The sequence below is a fragment of the Pelodiscus sinensis genome, chromosome 33 (assembly GCF_049634645.1).
Source record: "Pelodiscus sinensis isolate JC-2024 chromosome 33, ASM4963464v1, whole genome shotgun sequence".
Lineage (NCBI taxonomy): Eukaryota > Metazoa > Chordata > Testudines > Trionychidae > Pelodiscus > Pelodiscus sinensis.
Window position 1 is genome coordinate 5,483,680 of NC_134743.1, and position 22,356 is coordinate 5,506,035.

General features: G+C 43.8%; 1 protein-coding gene across 3 annotated transcripts in view; it reads left to right on the forward strand.

Annotated features, from left to right (window-relative positions):
- Positions 1-3,720: 3,720 nt before the first annotated feature.
- Positions 3,721-22,356, forward strand: part of LOC102450174 (uncharacterized) — a 50,479-nt gene continuing 31,843 nt past the window's right edge. For 2 of the 3 annotated variants that reach the window (XM_075914339.1, XM_075914340.1), the window contains exons 1-9: positions 3,721-3,843; positions 9,671-9,780; positions 11,999-12,349; positions 13,173-13,457; positions 15,067-15,495; positions 18,475-18,531; positions 19,688-19,762; positions 21,235-21,255; positions 22,237-22,257. In XM_075914339.1, the coding sequence (XP_075770454.1) occupies positions 9,705-9,780; positions 11,999-12,349; positions 13,173-13,457; positions 15,067-15,495; positions 18,475-18,531; positions 19,688-19,762; positions 21,235-21,255; positions 22,237-22,257 (1,315 nt within the window). In that variant the 5' untranslated portion in view covers positions 3,721-3,843; positions 9,671-9,704. The remainder of the gene's footprint in view (positions 3,844-9,670; positions 9,781-11,998; positions 12,350-13,172; positions 13,458-15,066; positions 15,496-18,474; positions 18,532-19,687; positions 19,763-21,234; positions 21,256-22,236; positions 22,258-22,356) is intronic. The other variant, XM_075914342.1, reaches the window with a different exon arrangement.

A 22,356-nucleotide genomic window follows, 5' to 3' on the forward strand; every position in this document is an offset into this window, starting at 1 on the left:
CACCTAATAAAGAGAGGAAGGAGCATCTTCACGGGCAGGCTTGCAAACCCAATGAGGAGGGCTTTAAACTAGGTTCATTGGGGGACAGGAACCAAAACCCTGAGGGGAGTGGGAAAGTCGGATACCGGAAAGAAATGCAAAGAGGAAGGAGCAAGAAAGGAGGACCCCTGATATGAATGGAGAAGATGAGGTGTTTGTACACTAATGCGAGAAGCCTGGGCAACAAACAGGAAGAACTGGAGGTTCTGGCCCAGTCCAAGAAATATGATTTAATTGGGATAACAGAGACTTGGTGGGATGACTCACATGACTGGAGCGCTGTCATGGAAGGGTATAGACTATTCAGGAAGAACAAGCAGGGGAGAAAAGGAGGAGGAGTTGCACTATATGTAAGAGAGCATTACAATTGCTCTGAACTCCAATATATATAGAGAGAGAAACCAGTTGAGAGTCTATGGGTTAAGTTTAGAGGTGCAAACAACAGCAGTGATGTTGTGGTTGGTGTCTACTACAGGCCACCGAATCAGGTGGATGAGGTAGAGGAGGCTTTCTTCGTATAACTGAAAGAAGATTCCAGATTGCAGGCCCTGGTTCTCGTGGGGGACTTTAATCACCCTGACATCTGCTGGGAAACCAATACGGCAGTACACAGGCAATCTAGGAAGTTTTTTGAGAATGTTGGGGATAATTTCTTTCTACAAGTGCTGTAGGATCCGACAGGGGCCGTGCGCAGCTTGACCTTCTGCTCACAAACAGGGAGGAATTAATAGGGGAAGTAGAGGTGGGTGACAACCTGGGAAGCAGTGATCATGAGACTGTAGATTTCAGGATCCTGACCAATGGAAGAAAAGAGAGTAGTAAAATACACACTTTGGACTTCAGAAAAGCAGATTTTGACTCCCTCAGAGAACTGATGGGCAGAATCCCCGGGGATGCTAACATGAAGGGGAAAGGAATACAGAAGAGCTGGAAGTATTTTAAAGAAGCCTTATTGAAGGCCCAGAAAGAAACCATCTCGATGCGTAGCAGGAGAGGCAAACATGGTAGGAGACCGGATTGGCTTACAAGGGAAATCCCTGGTGAACTTAAACACAAAAAGGAAGCTTACAAAAAGTGGAAACTTGGACAAATGACCAGGGAGGGGTTTAAATGTATAGCTTGAGAATGCCGGGGGGTTATCAGGAAAGCGAAAGCACAATTGGAATTGCAATTGGCAAAGGATGTGAAGGATAGCAAGAAAGGTTTCTACAGGCATGTTAACAAGAAGAAGGTGATCAGAGAGGGTGTGGGGCCCCCTACTGGATGAAGGAGATAACCTAGTGACAGATGATGTGGGGAAAGATGAAGTACTCAATGCGTTCTTTGCCTCTGTATTTACGGACAAGGTGGGCTCCAGGACTAATGCGCTAAGTGACGCAAGATGGGATGAAGATGGACAGCCCTTGGCGGGTAAAGAACAGGTTAGGAACTATTTAGAAAAGCTAAATGTACGCAAATCCATGGGTCCAGACTTAATGCATCTGAGGGTACTGAGGGAGTTGGCAAATGTCATTGAGGAGCCTTTGGCCATTATCTTTGAAAAGTCATGGAGATCAGGAGGGAACTATAGACCGGTCAGTCTTGCCTCGGTACCTGGAAAAATCATGGAAGGGATCCTTAAGGAATCCATTATGAGGCACTTGGAAGAGAGGAAAGTGATTAGGAATAGTCATCATGGATTCACAAAGGGCAAGTCATGCCTGACCAATTTGATTGATTAGCTTCTATGATGAGGTAACTGGCTCTGTGGACATGGGAAAGTCAGTTGGTATGATATACCTTGATATACCTTGATTTTAGCAAGGCTTTTGATACGGTCTCCCAGAATGTTCTTGCCCGCAAGTTAAGGGAATATGGATTGGATAAATGGACGGTTCCAAAGAGGATGGAGAGAGGCTGTTCTCAGTAGTGATGGATGGTGGAACAAGGAACAGTGCTCTCAAGTTGTGGTGGGAGAGCTCCAGGTTGGATATTAGGAAAAACTCTTTCACTAGGAGAGTGATGAAGCACTGGAATGGATTATCTAGGGAAGTAGTGGAGTCTCCATCTCTAGAGATTTTTAAGTCTCGGCTTGACAAAACCCTGGCTGGGTTGATTTAGTTGGGATTGGTCCTGCCTAGAGCAGGGGGCTGGACTTGATGACCTTCTGAGTTCTCTTTCAGCTCTATGGGTCTGTGATTCTATGAGAGGCCATCAGTCATCTCTGCACACATTCCCTGAGGCCATGTCATCCTGGGTGCAAGGCCATGTGTGGCCTGCACAGCATGGCCTGTCTCACATGGGCCCTTATGAGGCCTCAGGACCATGCTGTCTTCTTCTCCCCTTCCCTCTCCCCCTCCCCCCGCACGCACACACCACAGCTAGGCAGGCAAGGGAAGTATGGGGCCAGAGTGGGATCCTCTTGTGGGCAGCAGAGGAGCCGTGAGCAGCCTGCCCTCCCTGGGGTCTGCACACATAGCTGTGGCTTGCTGTGCTGTCTGTGGGAGTGGCTGCTGCCTCACATGCATAGGCATGTCTGTGTGCTGTGTGCTGCACTCTGGAGTGTGGGGGGAGGGGTCATGTCTGCACTTTTGCATCTAGCCTGCTTGCAGCTGGGTGTGCCCCCTGGAGCTGAACTTGTATGCTCACACGAGGCTGGCAGCAGGATCCGGGCCATATTCAGGGGTTGCCTGCCATGCCCATGTGCTGCATCCTCCCACTACATGTGGTTGGACCTGCACAGACTGCAGCACCATGTGCTGACTGAGGAGCCCAAGCTACACTGTCCCCCCCTGCTGCCTGTGTGATGGACTCCTTCACCCTGTGTGTGTGAGAAAATGAGACCACTCACCTGAAGATCTCTTCAAGGATCCCCAGGAAGGGCCATTTGTGGCAGAAGCAGAGCCACGCTGTGAAGGCACCTGCTCCCTGCAAACTTCCTGCCACAAGGCTTATTCAGGGAGCCTGCAGCTTTGGGGGGGGGGGGGGGGGGTGCAGCAGACAAAAACTATAGAGTTGTGATGAACTTGGCCTTAGTGGCCAAGAGGCCACCTATTCCCCCCCCCCCCCCCCCCCCCGGAGGCTAATTCATATGCAAACCCCCGTGCTAAATGTCCACACACACCTTTTCGCGCTAGAGCTCTTGCGCAAAAAGGAGTTATTCCTCATAAAAAGAGGAATACCTACACCACAAAAAGCCCTCCACTCTGTCGATTCACTGTAAATTTACTTGCACAAAAATGTGCTTGAGATGTGGTTGCTCCGCGGGTTTTTGCACAAAATCTACCGTTTTTGCGCAAAAACCCTGTAGGATAGACATAGCCCCCGTGTACAGATCCTAGGGATCCATTAATTCTGGGATCCAAATGCCTACATAGATCAAGGGTTCCCAACCTGGGGTATGTGTAACCACAGGAGGTATGAGAAACTTGTCAAGGGGGTACGAGGAATATTTGGTAAATAACTAGATTATCCTAATTGAAATATTCCAAAAGTAGTAGTGTTAGTGAAAAAAGTTTTGGATTCTAGAGTCTAGAATTTATTTCCTTTCATATTGAATAGGGGATACGGGAAGGTTTACTAAAAGTCAAGGAGGTACGGGGACCGAAAAAAGTTGGGAACCCCTGACCTAGATGAAGTAGGATGCAATTTCTACTTACACACACACACACACACACACACACACACACACACACAATTATTCTTTCATTCACTTTCAGTCCCCTCCCATTTTTGTGTTTGTTCATACAATTGCCCTTTGCCCATGCCTTTTATAGTCCAACAGATTTTGACTGACTTATTTGTGGATTCAAAGAGAGTTCTGAGGTGAGTACACAAAACTGTGGTGTGTGAATGTAATTTATAATGTAAAAATATTGAAATTCATTCATAAAATGGAGGCATTTACTCAGAATGTGTTTTGTGAAAATATAGAGTTTGGACTATCATATCTATATGAACTGGTTCATGCTGAGAGAGTAGAGGTGTTACTCAAAGATGGATTTAATATTGTAACGCTAAGGGAGGCAGGCACTTCATTTTTTTTTGAAGGAGGGAAGTTGTAATCAGAAATACTCTCCTTTTGTGACTGGAGATCAGAAAGTATGTATTTGTGTAAAAAAGACTAAGGCACTCTACCTGCATGGGATAGGTAGGTAGTTGTGGATCTGTTGGTGAAAAAAAGAGGAAGGAAAGAAATGGAGACTTATGCATTTTTCTTGCCTTGTATTTAAGTGGAGGCTCTTCAGAGGGAGTGCTGCATATTTCTGGGGATTAACAGCATCGCTCTGCTGTTAGCTGGCAGTTAGCTGCTGTTAGCTGGAGCTTTAAGGGGGAAGAAATTGGGAAAACAAACAAAAGCCTTCCCTCCCACAAATCCCTCAGCTGTTATTTGCAGTCAGTAGGATTTTGAAGTGTACATAAGAAAGCTTTTCAATTGACTGAATATGAGGGCTGTTCCTAATTTTTTTCTTTCCTGTGGGAAGTTTTGAACAACAAAAATTATTTGAAAGGCTTAGATTTTTCATGGAATATTCAAAAATGAAATTAATAACATTTTATTTTAATAGAATTTCTTTAAATCTGGAATTTCAGGCTGTGTTCACTCTACGGAGTTTCTCTGGGGTATCGGAGGTATCCCAGAAAATCTCCACTGAGTCCGGGGAACATGTCTGTCTTCCAACATATTTTTTTGGAAGAGCAGACAAACTCTTTTGGAATCCCTGAATACCTTTTTTCATGAGTAAGGCTTGTCCAAAATTTGGCTCCTTGTAGACAGGCCAAATTTCAAAAAAGTCTCTTCTGAAAAGAGTTGGAAAACAGTATGTAAATTGTGGAGCACAATTTGTGTACCTTTTTCTGGAAGAAGAAAAAAAAAGTAGTGTCAAAATATCCTCAGACACCACAATATCCTTTTGGAGGTGGGGGGGGGGGGGTTCCACATTTTTCTCATGTTTACATTTTTTCATTTCTTTCCCTTTTGTTATCTGTAACTTTTCCAAAATTAGAGAGTTTAGACAAAAAGGTGGGGGAGGATAAAGAAATAAACAAACCCTAGACCTCACTCAGTAAAACTATTGCATTCAGTGGCAAAAAAAGGAGAAAAGAGAGAGAAAGTGAGAGAGAAAAATCCAAATCTTTGATTTTTAAGTGTGTTCTTTCTGGTTATTGAGAAATTAAAAAGTATGATTTGAAATTAGACAAAACTGAGATATATTATTATCCCTCATGATCAGGGCTCGACAAATATACAATCTATTCATCCGTGGAGAGTAGATTGTAACCCGGAATAGCCGGGTTTGGGCGATCAGCGCATGCGCAGAACGATCTGCACATGCGCAGCTCACCAGACTGCGTGGCTCGGTGAGCCCTGCTCATAATTACATTAGGATATTTTTTAACAAATAGTCTTCACAGTCTTTAAGCATGAAATGAGGAAAGCTACAATCACCCCAGCAGTTACCAATAAATCCTGACTACAAAGCCACTTTTACTTAGGTACCTGCCTCTGAAAGAATTCAGGCTTAGTGCACATTGCTCATCTTGAGTATGTCTACACTACCCCGCTAGTTCGAACTAGCGGGGGTAATGTAGTCATCCGCACTTGCAAATGAAGCCCGGGATTTGAATTTCCCGGGCTTCATTTGCATGAAGCCAGCCGGCACCATTTTTAAATGGGCAGTACATTAAGGCAAGGGGCAAGAAGTGATTTCTAGGGAAAGGGACTCTAGTTCGAACTAGCGGGGTAGTGTAGACATACCCTCACTGTGGGTCTGGGGAATAAATAAAGGCCAGGGAAACTGCCACATTGTGATGCTTAACTGGTAGAGGCAGGAGCTGATTTTTGTGGGTGGTGGGCAGTAAGTGATTTGATGGTGAGGGAGGGGCAGTGAGTGATTTTGAGGTAGGATCAATAAATGTTTTTGAAATATTTATAATGGGCAGTACATTAAGGCAAGGGGCAAGAAGTGATTTCTAGGGAAAGGGACTCTGACTGCTTTGTGGAAAAGAACATGTGTGTGTATCAGGCACCTGGAAAATCACTATAGGCCAAAGGTCAGAGTTTGGTGCCCAGGATGAATGGTGGGAGGGATGCAACTTACACTAACGCTCCCTAAAGCCCGCACTCTAGGTGGTTCATTATTTAAATGAGCCAATGGGAGAAGTGAAGGGGTATGTCTACACTACCCCGCTAGTTCAAACTAGCGGGGGTAATGTAGTCATCCGCACTTGCAAATGAAGCCCGGCCAGCGCCATTTTTAAATGCCGGCTACTTCGGACTTCGTGCCGCGCGGCTACATGTGGCATGGACCAGCTAGTTTGGATTAGGCTTCTAATCCGAACTAGCTATACGCCTCATGGAACGTATTGGAATGTACCTGCTCTAAGAACCCAGTGTGCATCACAGTATGGAGGGGGAACGCGATGTGGTCTATAGTGTGGTGTGTTCTTGTAAAGGTCAGTGTGTTAACCCTGGTGTCTTACAGTCTAGTTAACCAATGCTTGTGTACAGAAATCACCCTGTAGTCTCAGGTGAATGAAGTGTTAAATTCCTGTTCTAGCAGCACTGATCTTTGTACTTTGTACAAGGAAGTAATTGGTATTTCTGTTTGTTATGTTTAAAAATCCTTCTAGTATCTAATATATGAAGGAGAATATTTGTATGTATCTGCTCTAATAACTTGGACACTATAAGATCTACCAGAATCAAACTTTCCATGGGATAACCTTTCCTCCAGAAGAAGATTTTAAAGTACTTTGGGACCCAATTGAGCCTGATCTCAACCTGTAAAACATAACCCATCATGCTGCGCTCCCACCCTAGGTCATGTGCAGTCCCCGGCGCCATCTGTGACTCACCCCACCCCCACATGCACAATGGCTCAGGCACCTGCCCTGCCCCCCGCAGCTAAGGTTACCAGGTAGTCTAAAAAAATGGACACACTTGATTGGGAGCGGGGGGGAGGAACCAATCTGGAGGGGAGTGGGGCTTGTTGGGAGGAAGGGGTGGGTGGGAAGCAGAACTGGGGGGGGGGGGCAGAGGCAGCGGGGCTGGCCAGGGGAGATGGGGAAAGGGGCAGCCGGTGAGAAGCAGAGCTGATCGGGGGGCGGCAGAGCTGGGGGCAGCAGGGCTGGCTGGTTGGGGGGGGGCGGTATGGAGGCAGCAGGGCTGGCCATGGGAGATCAGGAGAGGGGCAGCCAGTGAGAAGCAGAGCTGGTTGCGGGGAGGGGGGGGCAGCAGGGCTGGCCAGAGGAGGGACTGCCAGTGGGAAGCAGAGCTGGTGGGAGCGGGAGTCGGGGGCAGCGGGGCTGGCCAGGGGAAATCAGGGGAGGGATGGCTAGAGGGAAGCAGAGCTGGCAGGGGGGTCAGGGGCATCGGGGGCGTGGCCAAGGGGAGCGGGGCTGGCCAGGGGAGATCGAGAGAAGGAGAAATGCTCAGAAGGGAGCAGGGCTGGCAGGAGGATGGGGCGGGGAAGGGAAGTGAATTGGTCATCAGGGAGTGGGACCGAGCAACGCTGGGTCACTCCAGCTAGTCTGAACATAAATTGTCATCTCATGGCCTTTTTATTCAATGTTCTGTCATGGGGACTTTATAACATAAGAAAATAAGAACAGCCACACTGGGTCAGACCAAAGGTCCATCCAGCCCAGTGTCCTGTCCACTGGTGGCCAATGCCAGATGCCCCAGAGGGAGGGAACAAATAGGTAATCCTTATGAGATCCATCTCACGTCACCCATTTCCAGCCTCTGACAAACAAAGGCCAGGGACACCATTCCTACCCATCCCAGCTAATAGCCATTTATGGCCCCAACATCCCTGAATTTATCTAGTTCTTTTTTGGAACCCTGTTAATGTTTTTGTCTTCACAACCTCCTCTGGCAGGGAGTTCCACAGGTTGACTGTGTGTAGCGTGAAGTAAAACTTCCTTTTGTTTGCTTTAAACCTGCTAGCTATTAATTTAATTTGGTGACCCCTAGTTCTTTTATTATGCGAAAAAGTAAATGCAGAGTTGGGAACCAGGAAATCCTGACAGCCCTAGGTCACAGGCTTTGGGGCCATCTGCATGGCAACTCTAACCCAGAGCCTTGGATCCATGAAGCTCAGACTTTCCTGAAACTGTTAAGGTGTTGAGAGTCTCTGGATTAGGCTAAAAGGGATTAAAAACAAAGGTGATGTCATGCTAGGAGACTACTACAAGCCACCTTCTCAGGTGGAAGAAGTGGATGAGGCTGTTTTTAAACAACTAATAAAATCATCCAAAGCCCAAGATTTGGTGGTGATGGGGGGACTTCAACTATCCAGATATATATTCAGAAAATAACACTGTGGGGTACAGACTATCCAAAAAGTTTTGGGACTGCATTGGAGACGTTTTATTTCAGAAGGTTGAAAAAGCTACCGGGGGGAAGCTGTTCTAGATTTGATCCTAACAAATAGGGAGGAACTGGTTGAGAATTTGAAACTGGAAGGCAGCTTGGGTGAAAGTGATCATAAAATCATAGAGTTCCCAATTCTAAGCAAGGATAGAAGGGAGAGCAGCAAAATAGAGAAAATGGATTTCAAGAAGGTGGATTATGGTAAACTCAGATATCTGATAGGTAAGGTTCCATTGGAATCAAGACTGAGGGGAAAAACAACTGAGGAAAGTTGGCAGTTTTTCAAAGGGACATTGGTTAAGGGCCCAAAAGCAAGCTATTCCGCTGTGTCAGAAAGATAGCAAATTTGGCAATAGACCCCCTTGACTTAATCACAAGATATTGCATGATCTAAAAATAAAAAAGAAGTCAGACAAATTACAAAGGATGAATATAGGCAAACTGCACAGGAATGCAGGGGCAAGATCAGACAGGCAAAGGCACAGAATGAGCTCAAACTAGCTACGGGAATAAGAAACAAAAAGACTTTTTATAAATACATTAGAAGCAAAAGGAAGACCAAGAACAGGGTAGGCCCACAGGTCAGTGAGGAGGGAGAAACAGTAACAGAAAACTTGGAAATGGCAGAGATGCTTAATGACTTCTTTGTTTCAGTCTTCACCGATAAATCTGAAGGAATACCTAACATAGTGAATGCTATTGGGAAGGGGGTAGGTTTAGAAGATAAAATAAAAAAAGAGCAAGTTAAAAATCACCTAGAAAAGTTAGATGTCTGGAATATTGAGGGGGGACATGATAGCCGTTTTCAGGTATCTAAAAGGGTGTCATAAAGAGGAGGGAGAAAACGTGTTCATCTTGGCCTCTGAGGATAGAACAAGAAGCAATGTGCTTAAACTGCAGCAAAGGAGGTTTAGGTTGGACATTAGGAAAAAGTTCCTAACTGTCAGGGTGGTCAAACAGTGGAATAAATTGCCCAGAGAGGTTGTGAAATCTCCATCTGTGGAGATATTTAAAAGTAGGTTAGATAAATGTCTATCAGGGATGGTCTAGACATGGTCCTGCCATGAGGGCAGGGGACTGGACTCGATGACCTCTCGAGGTCCTTTCCAGTCCTAGTAATATATGATTCTATGATTCCTGTGAAATATTTTAGTTTTGACAAATCAGCATTTTCTAATGCAGCCTCATTATAAAAAAAAAAAAAAAATCAGAGAAGCTCTAATTTTGTGTACAAATCATGCTACAGTTTGTGGTATTTTCTATTTCCATTGGTAGAGCATTGGATGGATGATATTGCAATCACTTCACAATGCTTGTGCGGATCAGAGCAACTGCTAGACTTGCGATATTTCCATTTATTTTTATCATCGGGAAATGTCTCTTGGGTAAGAACACCATTTTTCCTACCTACTGATCAGAAAATAGATATATTAATTGGTGCTTGTTTAAATCCTGTGTAAAGAAACCCCTACTCACTCTCTTTCTGTCTCTCTCTCTCACACACGGTGTAATAACTAGTCTTATATTTTTAGCAGGATATGTTGATTCATGCCAATATCAGTGCATGTACACAAGCTGATCACCCATATTTCCATCGCTGCTAAATACTCATAGATACCTTAAGGCTAAACGTTTGATATAATCTATTGAGATGGTGTTTTTATGCTTATAAGCTTATAAACTTTTTGAATCCCAGAATCTACTGTCATTAAATAGTAGCCTGACCTGTCCCTAGGCCTGCTGAAAGCAGGGAGAAAGGGGATAATTGCTCTGGAGCCTGGAGATTCAAAGGGGCCTGGAGCTGAGCTCCTTGAATCTTTGAGAGCTGGGGGGGAGGAGTGCTGAGCTCTGGATAGCACTAAAGGTTGACTGCTTTTAGCCTTGCCCCTTCCACCCTCAAGCCTGCTGCCTCTCCCCATTGTGTGCTCTCCATTTTTTCCTGCAACTAGGAAAATATAATAAATAAATAAATAAATATATAAATAAATAAATATATAAATAATGAACTATTTAAACCAGAGCTAGTCAACTTTGAAAGCCCCGGGGACCACAATGATACTCACAGCACATACCAAGGACTTCAGCTGAAGTGTGATTGCATATACATGTGAATATATCATGTATATAGTAGCCCAGTGTCTGAGAGTCTGTAACGCCGAAATGCTGGCTGTTCCCTCTGGGGGGCGCTGTAGCCTGAAATGCTGGCTGTTCCCTTTGGATGGCCCATGCTGCATGGGGAGTGTGGGGCCGTAACAGCCACTTGCACCGGTTGCTCCCACGCGGCAGCCCGGCTGAGAGGCGCAGACGTCAGCCGAGCACCAGCGTGGGAGGTGAAGGCGGGTGGGACAGTGATGTGCGGCATGACAGCAGCTCCAGGCCTTGGCCCCTGGCCATGAACATCATCACCCTGCCCCACTTCTCCTCCTGCCGTGGAACTTGGCTGACTTCTGCACCACTCAGCCAGGCCACTGTATGGGAGCAAGTGGCACAAGAGACCATTTGGGCTCCATGCTCCCCATGCAGCACAGGGAGTGCGGAGCCCAAACAGCCATTTGGGCTCCGCAGTCCCCTGAATGAGAGGCAAGAGGGGGAGGAGAAGAGAAAGAGAGAGAAAGGCAGGAGGCGGAGAAGAGCTGGGGGGGGAGGGCAGTGGAGGCAGGAGGAGGAGGAGAGAGATGGAGTGAGAGATGAAGCAAGAGACCGGAGGCTCAGGAGAGAAGACCAACGTGGAGGAGAGACCTGAAAATCCCGTCTTATGATGGGCTAATTGGCTAGTAAGCTAATATATGCAAACAGCATCTTTCACACTGATAGGCAGGAATCCAAAGATTAAGCCTTAAGCCATAACACCAGATCAAACATGGCCATTGTGAGCCACTCAGCGCCTCTCATGCTCTGTGCATAAGGCTAATCAGCCATCACTTCCCACAATGCCCAGGTGCTCCTGGCACCTCCTCCCTGGAGGCTAGAAATGCCGACACCCTGTACCCCTCTGTTCCAGCCAGCCCGTCTGCTTGTGTCTTTCAGTGTTCATCCCACTGGGGAGAAGCCTCGCCGTCGTGAAACATGTTCCCAGTGGAGACCATGTTTAAAAGGCCCCACCCATGGGCCTTGAGATGAGCCCTGCATAAACCCAAACTGCACCATGGGGCACAAACAAATGAAAACAGAAAAAAATAATTAAAATAAACTGTGATATTATCCATCAACACTATTTAAAAAAAATCAAATTCTGCCAGATCTAGCCTTAGCTCAGCTGTTCACCTCCCCATGCTGGCCAGCCACTAATAGGACAGCACATTGTAATACGATTGGCGATGGCACAAGTTCCTTTTTTTCCTGGAGGGAGTGTGCATCCTGCACCCACCCATGAGAAGTTCAGTCTGCACCACCTTTCGCGGAAATCTGTGCATATCTGAGCTAGCAGCGAGGACCTCAAACACTCCCCTTTCTGAGAGGGTTACTAGTTTAGATAGGGAGAGATTCTACCATGAAACATAACCCCTGCTATTGTCTCTCACTCGTTGTATTTTTTTTTCTTTCTACATCAAAGTTGATCTTTTGAAGAAAATCTGTGATCATGATTTGTTTTCTTTCTTGCAGGTGATTTCTCCCTCACTGTACACATTGATCCTTTGATTCCCTTGGTTGGGCAAGGTCTGATGTTGTCCTGCCACCTCATAGGCCAGGTTCCTGCTAACTGTCAAGTACATTGGTATAAATGGGAAAGGAGCAAAAATATGACATTATATGTTTGCAATAGCACACCAAATGGGACTGAGCTGAGTAGGGACTGGGACCATCATAGGAACGGTGCCCCCAAAGGATGGTATAAGAATGGAGTTGTTAGGGTGAAATTCTTTCATGTGCACATAGAAGACACAGGCCGGTATGTGTGTGCAGTGACAGGCGATGGTGTCTATCAAGAAGCTGTTACCCAGGTGACTGTTGCAGGTAAGCACAGAGATGTTCTTATAGAAGAGTTGCTGGCAGTGAACTACTCAGTTGCTGGCAGCGAACTACTCAAAATAGTTACTGATGGTTCATAATGTTGCTGGAAGGTCATAACAAGAGGTGTTCTACAGGGGTCTGTCTTGGGACCGGTTCTGTTCAATACCTTCATCAATTAATTAAATGATGGAATGGGAAGTACACTTACTAAGTTTGCAGATGATACCAAGCTGGGAAGGGTTGCAACTGCTTTGGAGGATAGGGTCCAAATCCAAAATGATCTGGACAAACTAGAGAAATGGTCTCAGGTAAATAAGATGAAGTTTGATAAGTACAAATGCAAAGTATTCCACTTAGGAAGCTACAGTAACTTTCACACATACTGAACGGGGATATCTACAAAATTCGGTAGATTGTAACTTTTCAAAAGATACTGTGCACAAAGTATTTAGCGCAAAGCATGTTCCAGTTACACATATTCATATCTGCAAGCATAGTTCCATAAAGAACAGGGATAGTCCTGTGACACTCCCTTTTTCTGAAAAACTATTGTCCGACTGACCTACTGCCATCCCAGAAATAAAGTTGTCACATACATACAATGATGTCATGTCTGTGTACAGTTTGGGAGCAGTTTGTGAAGTGTTTAGAGAAGTGTTTGGGGGGTAAATTTCTATGAATGTAAGTTATTTGGAAATACAAGATTATAGTTCAGTGTAGATGGAGACTGTAATGATACTAGTGATTAGTCATCATTAACGCACTTTGATGTATGAGTTCATTCTTCAGCTTATTTAACATTTTCTAAAATTGTTTTTCATTCTAGGTTTTGGATCTACACCGTGCCTAACTATAGAACAGCAGCATAATAATTCAGCCACTCTGAGATGCACATCCCAAGGGTGGTACCCACACCCTGAAGTACTTTGGACTGACAGCACAAGACAAAACATCACTGCTATGGCTAAAACAAGAATCCTGAAAGATATGGCAGGGTTCTATCAAATCAACAGTACAATCCTGATAGTAGATAGTTCTTCTGACACTATCTCATGTACTATAATAAATCCTGTACTGAAGCGGCAGCGTAAAAAAGTGATTCCAATTTCAGGTAAGAGATGAAGCAAATGTTCCTTCTCTTACTCACAAAATAGAGCTAAATGCATGTGCCTTAGGGCCACCATGCCACTCAAGGAGTTATATGGAACACCAACTCCCATTATGGGGAAGAGATTTTTATAGAACTTTAATGGTTTATACATTAATTAGTCCATGTAGATGCCCAGTTGGTGCTCACAAAGGGTTTCTTGGTGTACTTTACTGTATTATTGTTTCAAACACTAATACAGAAAAGCAGGAGTAGGGAACTTGTGGAGTGCATCAGAAAAGTCTATACAAACAAGTCACCCAGCATGTGAGCAATCACAATCCTCCCACCACCAGACCTCTCAGTTCCAGTCTCCTGTTTCTAGAGCCACACTGCACCCAATCCTCAAGGGCCAGCCCCTAACATTAGCCCCATCCCTAGAGCTCCCCAGTGCCAGCCTTGTCCCTAGAGCCCCTGCCACTACTAGCCCCATCCCAAGAGCCCCCCAATGCCTCTTAGATGTTCCCAACCTCTAGAGCCTCCACATCCAGAGCCCCCAGCACTAGCTTCACCCTGAGAGCCCCCAATGCCTTCCCCACTCTCCTCAGCTAGCCCTATGTTGCCTTCCATCCCCCAGCAGAGCATGGCTGCCCTGCTATGGCTGTTGTGAGAGGCATATCCTGCCCCACCTCTAAGCCAACCAGCACCAGAAAAGAGCAATGTCTTCTCCCAGCCGCAGAAGAGCGTTTCACAGCCTGGAGGGAGGACAGGAGGTTTGGGAACCATTTTGCTACACCATCCAAAACAGACAACCACTACCTGTTATGGATCATTCCACAAGGACCATGATATTAACCATAGCTGTCCTCAATCATGTTCCACTCACAAATGTTTGTAGGGCAGAAACCTGGTCCTCAGAACACACATTCACCAGGCTCTATGTTTTAACATCTGGCCCTATCCTATCTACATCAGTGGGACAGGCAGTCCTCTCCACTATCTCTTGGACATGCCTGTAAAGCCTTCATCCACAAGATGGACCCTGCTCTTCAAACACCTGAAGTGGAGCACCTACAGGGGACAGCAACCTAAGAAAAGCAAGTTACTCATCCTGTACAGTTATGATGGTTCTTAAAGATGTGTATCCCTGTGGGTGCTCTACTACCCTCCTTCCTCTGATACTCTGGAGCCTCCTCAGAGCTATATCCAAAGTAAAGAAGGAACAGAGGTGTAGTGCACATAGTCAATAGATACTAACGACATGAAAGAGCACTACTGAGCATCTGCAATGTAGCAGGGCACTGCTAGAAAACTCTCTCATCTCAAGCATGAGGACACACCAGCACTTGAAGTGTAGCACCCACAGGAACACACATCTTGAAGAGCCATTGATACTGCATGGGGTGAGTAACGTTCTCTTGAGCACTAATTCTCTTCTTACTTACTTTACTTTATATCTACTCCCGGTGTATATATTGGGAGTGAATCTCTGGAAGCTAACGAATTTACACTATTTAACAAAGCAGTATAAATAAGAGGAATTAGGACTGTATTCTGTTTCACTCTTTCTTGCACATTAATATGAGTTATCGTGTGCTTCTGGTGAAAATATAATCCTCTGAACCCTTTTCAGGTTTCTTTGATGTGGAGGCAGAACATAGGACAATTACCGCTGTCATTGGAGAAAATGTCATTCTTCCCTGCCGACTGATTACAAAACATCTGCCCTCTAGCATGGAGCTGAAATGGAGGAAAGTTGGACCTCGGGAGGATAAGACAATCTGTTTCTATCTTTATGATGAAAGTAGTTCCCTGATTAATTCTTATCCACAGAATGACAAATGCCCAGTGGGTTATTTGTCTCCAAATGGAGACAACAGCAGAAAATGGCTCAGGAAGGAGTATGAAAAAAAGGCAGGAGTGTTTAAAGGAAAGGAATTTGGGAAAGGAAATATTTCCCTGAAATTGAACAATATTCAGGTGGAAGATGAAGGGAAATATGTATGTTCTGCCACAGCCAGCTTGTTTCACAGAGAGATCACCATTAACGTCTTGGTTATAGGTAAGAAAAGCCTAGAATTGGGGAAAGTTGATTTAACGTGACTCAATTAATGTATATACTTGACTATAAAAAATGTTACAGTAAAGAGCGGGGGTTGGCTTATGAACATTTTTTTTACAATTTTTTTAACTTGGGGGAGAGTCAGCAAACTTCAGTTTCCAGCCCTGCAAGGAGAACCACTGGAGTGTCTTCAAGCATACAGCCTCTTCAGTCTTTGGCCTGGAGTGTCTTCAGGCATAGAGCCCCTCAACTCCCAGTGACTGCTGTTCACCATTCCAGGTCATCGGGAGTGGCAGGAAGTGGTGGTCAGCATACCCTGACCCATGCTGCTTCCCACAGCTTCCATTAGCTGGGAATGGCAAAGAGCAGCCAATGGGAGCTGAGCGGTTCCATGTTTGCAGACACTCCAAATGTCCCAACATGCCAGTGGTTTGCCCTGCTGGGCTTGGAACTGACCGTGCTGTAGACTCTGTTGTATTTTAAAAGTTGGAGTCAAAAGAAACAGAGGTTTTACTAGCTTTATTTTAATTCAATCTAACAAAAACATGTTATAATAACTGAACAAATAACTTCAAAAATACAGTCCATGTTTTATCGTCTCATATCTTTGTAATGCACTTAAAATCTTAAAACCCTTCTAATTCTGAATCGGTCTCCAATTCACCGATGGTTCATTAAACTCAGCTTCGGTCACAGCTGCTCCTTCATTGTCATCATAGATGCCAGTAATGTCGTCCTCAGACTCAGCTTGTTTATCATCAGCCTCCATCGTGGCCTCAGAAAATATGACGTCATCTTCTGACCCATCAAGTGCATTGTTGATACAGCATTTCCAAAATGATTTTTCTATCATAGCCAATGAAACCGACTCTTACATATCCTTGACCTGACCCACTGGGCAACCAGATTAATTTTAGGCTTCATAAGATTCCCACCTTTGTCAACTTCCCCATCATGTGTTGTACTTTATTTTCTTTGAAGATGGACAAAGCACTGACAACACTGAGGCTGTGTCTAGACTACACCGCTCTGTTGACAGAGAGATGTAGATTAGGCATGCCGAAATTGCTATTGAAGTGGGGATTTAAATATCCCGCACTTCATTAGCATAAACAAGGTCACCACTTTTTTTTTGAAAAAAAAAAGGCAGTCTAGATGCAGATCTTTCAAAAATACAAACCTTTTTTGAAAGATCCCTTATTCCTCATAAAATGAGGTTTACAGGAGCTTTTGGAAAAGGGTTGTATTTTTGAAAGAGCCGTGTCTAGACTACTGGTTTTTTTTCCCCCGAAAAAGCTCAATTTCGAAAGAAAGCAGTGGCCATGTTTCTGCTAATGAAGGGTGAGATATTTAAATCTCCACTTCATTAGCAACTTCGATGTGCCTAATCTACATCTCTCTGTCGAAAGAGAGGTGAAGTCTAAATGTACCCTTACTGAAATCCCTAGGTTAGTGCACACTACCCCTGAGAAGAACCAAGTCTTTTCCTCAGCTTCAACCAAGGTCGTCCTAATATATGCCTAGACAGGCAGATCAATACAGGCAGAAGCACAAGCAGCAAAGGAGGAGCCCCTATGACATCTGCCCCTGCTGCCACCTCCTTCTTTCTCACTGTATCTCCATCTCTTCCTTGCTAGAATCAATCTGTTCCACTCTGTGCAGGTGACATGTTTCCTGAATTGCTCATCTGCAAATTGGAACTAACTTGGTTACTTTTCAATAGAGCTGGATGGTTTTTAAGAGATATAAAACAAAGTCACAAAACCAAAGGCTGAGAGTAGCAAACGAGTTATGATGCAATTGCAGTTTCCTCTTTGCTCTGGTCTACACTAAGGCTTTATTATAGGCCTCCTTAGGTTGAATTAATGAGTGAAGTATCCACACTGCCAAACCTGTCATTTTGAAATAGCGGGCTGTTTATTTAGAAATCTGTACTCCTGCTTTTATCAGGGAATATTGATAAATTCAAAATTACCATTCCCCAGAGAAATTCAAACTAATTACTCCCTAGTGCATCCTGGGGTTCTAAATCAAAGTAGTACATCCACATTAAGGGAAACTACCTCAGACTAATTTCAAGGCTTCCCCATAATGTGGACATGCTATTTCAATCTTGTTATTTTGGGAGTCATTAAATCAATTTTAGTTCGTTTGAAATAATTTCTTAGTGTGTGAACTTAAAATTCATAATGAGATATTTGAGAGATAATGATCATGGAAGGACCAGGAAAGATAAGGCTTTAGGGATGGTTGGAACAGGTAGAGATTTTTTAACACTAGCATACTTTATTGATATTTACAGAGGAGTATGGTGATTTTACTGCAAACAGCGTTCTGTGACAATTCCACATGTTCTCTTTATTTTCCTGTCATCATAACTTATTCATCTATGAGCACAAACTGGCAATTGTACCCACTTTCTATAGAAAATGACTCTTTTATAAAACCTTTTGCTGTACTAAGCCAGGGGGTTAGTACAGCAGCCTTCTGTTAAAGGCAAAGTACAGTGATTTTTGTCCATCTTTTCACATTAAAGCTTTTTTTTTTTCATTTAAAGTTGGTGAAGAGTGATGGGTTATTGGGCTGAGAAACACCATGTAAAGGGACAAAGAGTGGGGCTTTGGCTGGAGCTCAGCCTTTCTCTTTATAGAGCACAGTCTGCTTACTAATAATATTCAGGGTAAATTTGTTAACCCCATTAACACCTCTTTTGGCTTCATTGGAGTTGTATGAGTGTTAATGAGAACAACACTTGAACCTTCAATTTTGTTCAGACAGAAGAAAGCAGATGTGCTTATGGAAAAAGGAAGATTATTTCCCATTTTTTCCAGTGGGTTTTATTTTAAATCGCATTAAGCAAAACACACACTTTTTGCTTTGAGATAGAACAGTGAACAAATGTCTAAATGTCCCTGGATTTTTTCACACTGAACTCTCTCTGCATTGTCAGACATTGTGATAATGCTGCCTTTTTTACAGAAGTACAGAATGAAACATCTTCGCAAGTGTCTGAGCAGAAGATTTTCGGATGTGAATGTAAGTGGAGAGGATGATATCCAAAACTCACTATTACATCATAGTTATTACTCCAGGAAACTTGTCTTCTTCTGAACAGGAGTTACTGGCTCTTTTATTTGGCCTTTGGGACATCCTCCTGCATACTAACAAGCATGAATATTTACATTCAGTATCTTAATTCATCCCTATCTCCAAATAACTCATCCCTAGCAAATTAGGACTTTATTCTTCACAATGAACAGATCCTGTCTGTGACCTACTCAGTGCCCTCATCTCCCATTATATCAAATCACAGTGTTACTTTAGTTTGTGACTCAGGATGGATTAAAGCCACAAACATACTGCCATAGATTTCAAGAGCATCCAACAGATGATGGTCATGAAGTATGACCACACCGCAGCAAGGAGTGTTTCTGATGGGGAACTGCCTCTGTAGTGCTCTCAAACGTGGTTGCATTTACATGACGGGTGAGGAATTTCTACACTGAGTACTTATGGACCACATGCCAGATTCAAAGTGTCCCGTCCTCAAGTCCACTCTGCAGGAAGGGGATATCATAGCCCCATACTGCACTACAGTCCTCCCTTGCTGTGGTGAACTTAGTAGTTAAAGCAGCTACCAGAGCTGTGGTAATGCAGAGAACATCCTGGCTACAACAGTCATGGAGGCCCAAGGAGCTGCAACTCAGAGTGGAAGACCTGCCATGTAACAAGAACTTATCTGAAGACTAAATTCCTCATTCCACGAGGAGTAACAGCTAATTTGAGTTAAGGGTTTTAATTCAAAATCCCATTTCACTACCGTGTGTAGACATGGGCAGTTACTTCGGGCTAATCAATTTCTAAAATGGCAACTGCCCGGAAACATGCTAATGAAGCGTGGAATATTTAAATCTCATGCTTCATTAGCAATTTCAGTTGCCCTCATTAGCCCCCCTCGATCGAACTAGGGGGCTAGTGTAGGCATACCCTGAGACTCTGAAGGCACGCCTTTATGCTTTTTCCATATAAAATATACTTTTTCTCATTCTCTGTCAAAGTGCAAAGACGACAGTACTTGAGAGAATGAGAAAATAGTCTATCATTGTTCAGGTCAAAAACTGTAACACTTAGAAATACCTTCCGTGTTTGAGGATACATTGTAGTAACAATATCATGTTCTATCTTTCAATAGATGTCTGTATGTTGCTGTGTATTGGTATGTTGCTGTGTATGGTGATCATGCAATATTTTTGTGGAAAATGCACAAGTAAGTTAACTTATTTTTTATTAATTTACAAAAAGAGTTAATTTTGTAACAGTGTGGATAATTAACCAGTGTAACAATTTACAATGGGCTCCCATGCATGCTCTATCCCTGACAATTTCTGAATCAAGAGTGGATGTTTTTCTAAAAACTCTACTCTAGGAATTATTTTGGTGCAGTCCTCTGCCCTGTGATTTACAGATGGTCAGACTAGATGATCACATGTTTCCTTTTGTCCTTGGAATTAATGAATAACCTGTCATATGGGGATCTGACATGTTTTGCTACATCTAGACTGCAGACTTCTCCCAGAAGAAGCTTTTCTGGAAGAGATCTTCTGAATGAATTGAAAAATGTCTTTCAAAAGAGAGCATCTTCACAGCAAAAACTCATCGATAAAGCGATCTGCTTTTTTAAAATATAGCAGCCACATTGCTTGGAGGCTATCTTGCATTTAAATTGTGATTAGTAAGGATGGAGTGGCCACCAGGGCACCTCTGTTATTTCCTGGAGGCCTCTGCTTTCGAAAGAACTCCCTCTTCTCCATCCACACATACCTTTTTCCAAAAAGAACTCAATGGCACTGTGGACACAAGTATTGTTTTTTTTGAAAAATGCTGCAGTGTAGACGCACCCTTTGTAACTGAGATTCAGGTGGGGAGGCTTCATTTTTGTCAACTCACCATGTTGGTGAGAGTGTGAGGGTACCAAGCTGTTTATGGGTAGGTCTTTTGGACCTGTGGTCAGATTTCAACCCTATTTTCCAATGGTTGAGGGAAGCTTTGTGACATTAACAAACCAGTTGACCGTGTCTAGAAAGATTCCTTTCTGTAACCCCAATTTGCACAGAAATGGGAAGAGGTAGAATTTTTCCTTCTTTCTCTCCATAACAGAAGTTTCCATCAAAAATATAAAAGCCCTTATGTGCAAAAGCATCCGTGCCAATCTAGACGCACTTTTATGCAAATACTTTTAACAGAAAAACTTTTCCGTTAAAAGCATTTGTGGAAAATCATGCCAGTCTAGAAGTAGCCTATCATTTCATTGCTTCTGTCATGGCAGGTGTCATTGGAATTTAGGAATGAACTGGCTGTAACCACTGGCATTTGTCAAAAAATTAAGAAGGGAAGAAGCTTGAAAAAATCTTCTCTGGTTGAAACAGGAATTATTTACCTATGTTATGAAGGAGCTCAGACAAGACGATCACAGTGACTCCTTCTCCCCTTGGAGTCTATGAGTCAGTATTTACCTATTTTGGCAACTATATAAAGACTCTAGGTCATTAAACATATTCTAGAATCTATTATTTTGTCTACATAAGCATACGGGCATCAATTCCAGCCATATTTTTCAAATGTTGAGGTAGACTCTGTGACGTTAATGAACCAATTTTTATCCCATTGCATAACACCAGTTTGCACAGAAATGGGAAGATACTAATTTTTTCCTTTCTCCTCTCCATTGAACCTTTGCAGAGCAACTTGAAGAAGAAATTGGTGAGTTTGTCTACTTCTCTGGCCACATTTACACAGTCTTGGGAGAGCGCAAAGAAGAGGATCCAAATCAGGAGTCTCTGAAGCCCCTGTGCATCATGGAGTTGAACCCTCCCCTGCTCTCTGTGCAGCATCTGAGAGTGGAGAGGATGAAGGAAAGTCAGAGCCTAGTCAAAGTTGCCCTTTCTATGCACTGAATAGAAATGCTACATGACAGAGATCTGGGGGTAGAGGGCAGGAGGACAAAACTGCTAGAGCTGTACCTGAGCTATAAGAGCTGAGGCAATGCAGAGACCCCACAATGCCGCAGGGGCACATGGAAAACAGTGCCCCCCCCCCCCCCCCCCCCCCGGTCTGGCTAGCCTCCTCTGCAGAGCACCCAAGAATTCTCTTCCCCATACACGTGAAAAAAATCTCATGAAACTCTGCTGGGACTTACCAGTATTTAAAATCCCCTTAATGCTTCATTTTGATGAATCTCACAGCAATATATGCTTGTGAAAGTATTGAAAAAAATGTTTAAAATGCTGTCAGTATTGGCTTTGTTTACAACTGTGGTGAATAAGGAGTTAGGTCAGTGAAGACCTATGTACATCTTTGCTGCATCTCCCCACACTGAGCACCCATAGTGGACTTTTCCCTGTTGTACGTCTGAATCTGTCGGGAAGGACAGTGCCACTAACTCATTGGCAACTACAAGTTGGGCCCCAAACCATTCATTAGCCGCCACTGGAGAGCCAAAGCAAATTCTACACCAATATCTGCTAGTGATGTCCAATCACCTAAACTCTGAACCATCATTACCATGAATTATTCCAGCTATCTAGTTATCAAATTGCCTTGAACTTTTTTAACTTAAAGTCAAAATGGGTTTTGCACAATGTAATTCAGTTACCGAGTATCTGTACATCCGTGGTATCGGGGAGAACACTGAAGAAGTGTTTAAAAGGAGGTGTTATTGATGTAGTCTTTTCCTTCCTCCAGCTGAATTGAGGAATCAATTAGGTGAGTGATGACCCATATACAGACATGATATTCTCCTTTCTTGCATTGTATATATCCCTGGAGAAAGGAGCCATTTCTCTGGTCTCTCTTCTCTTTCTC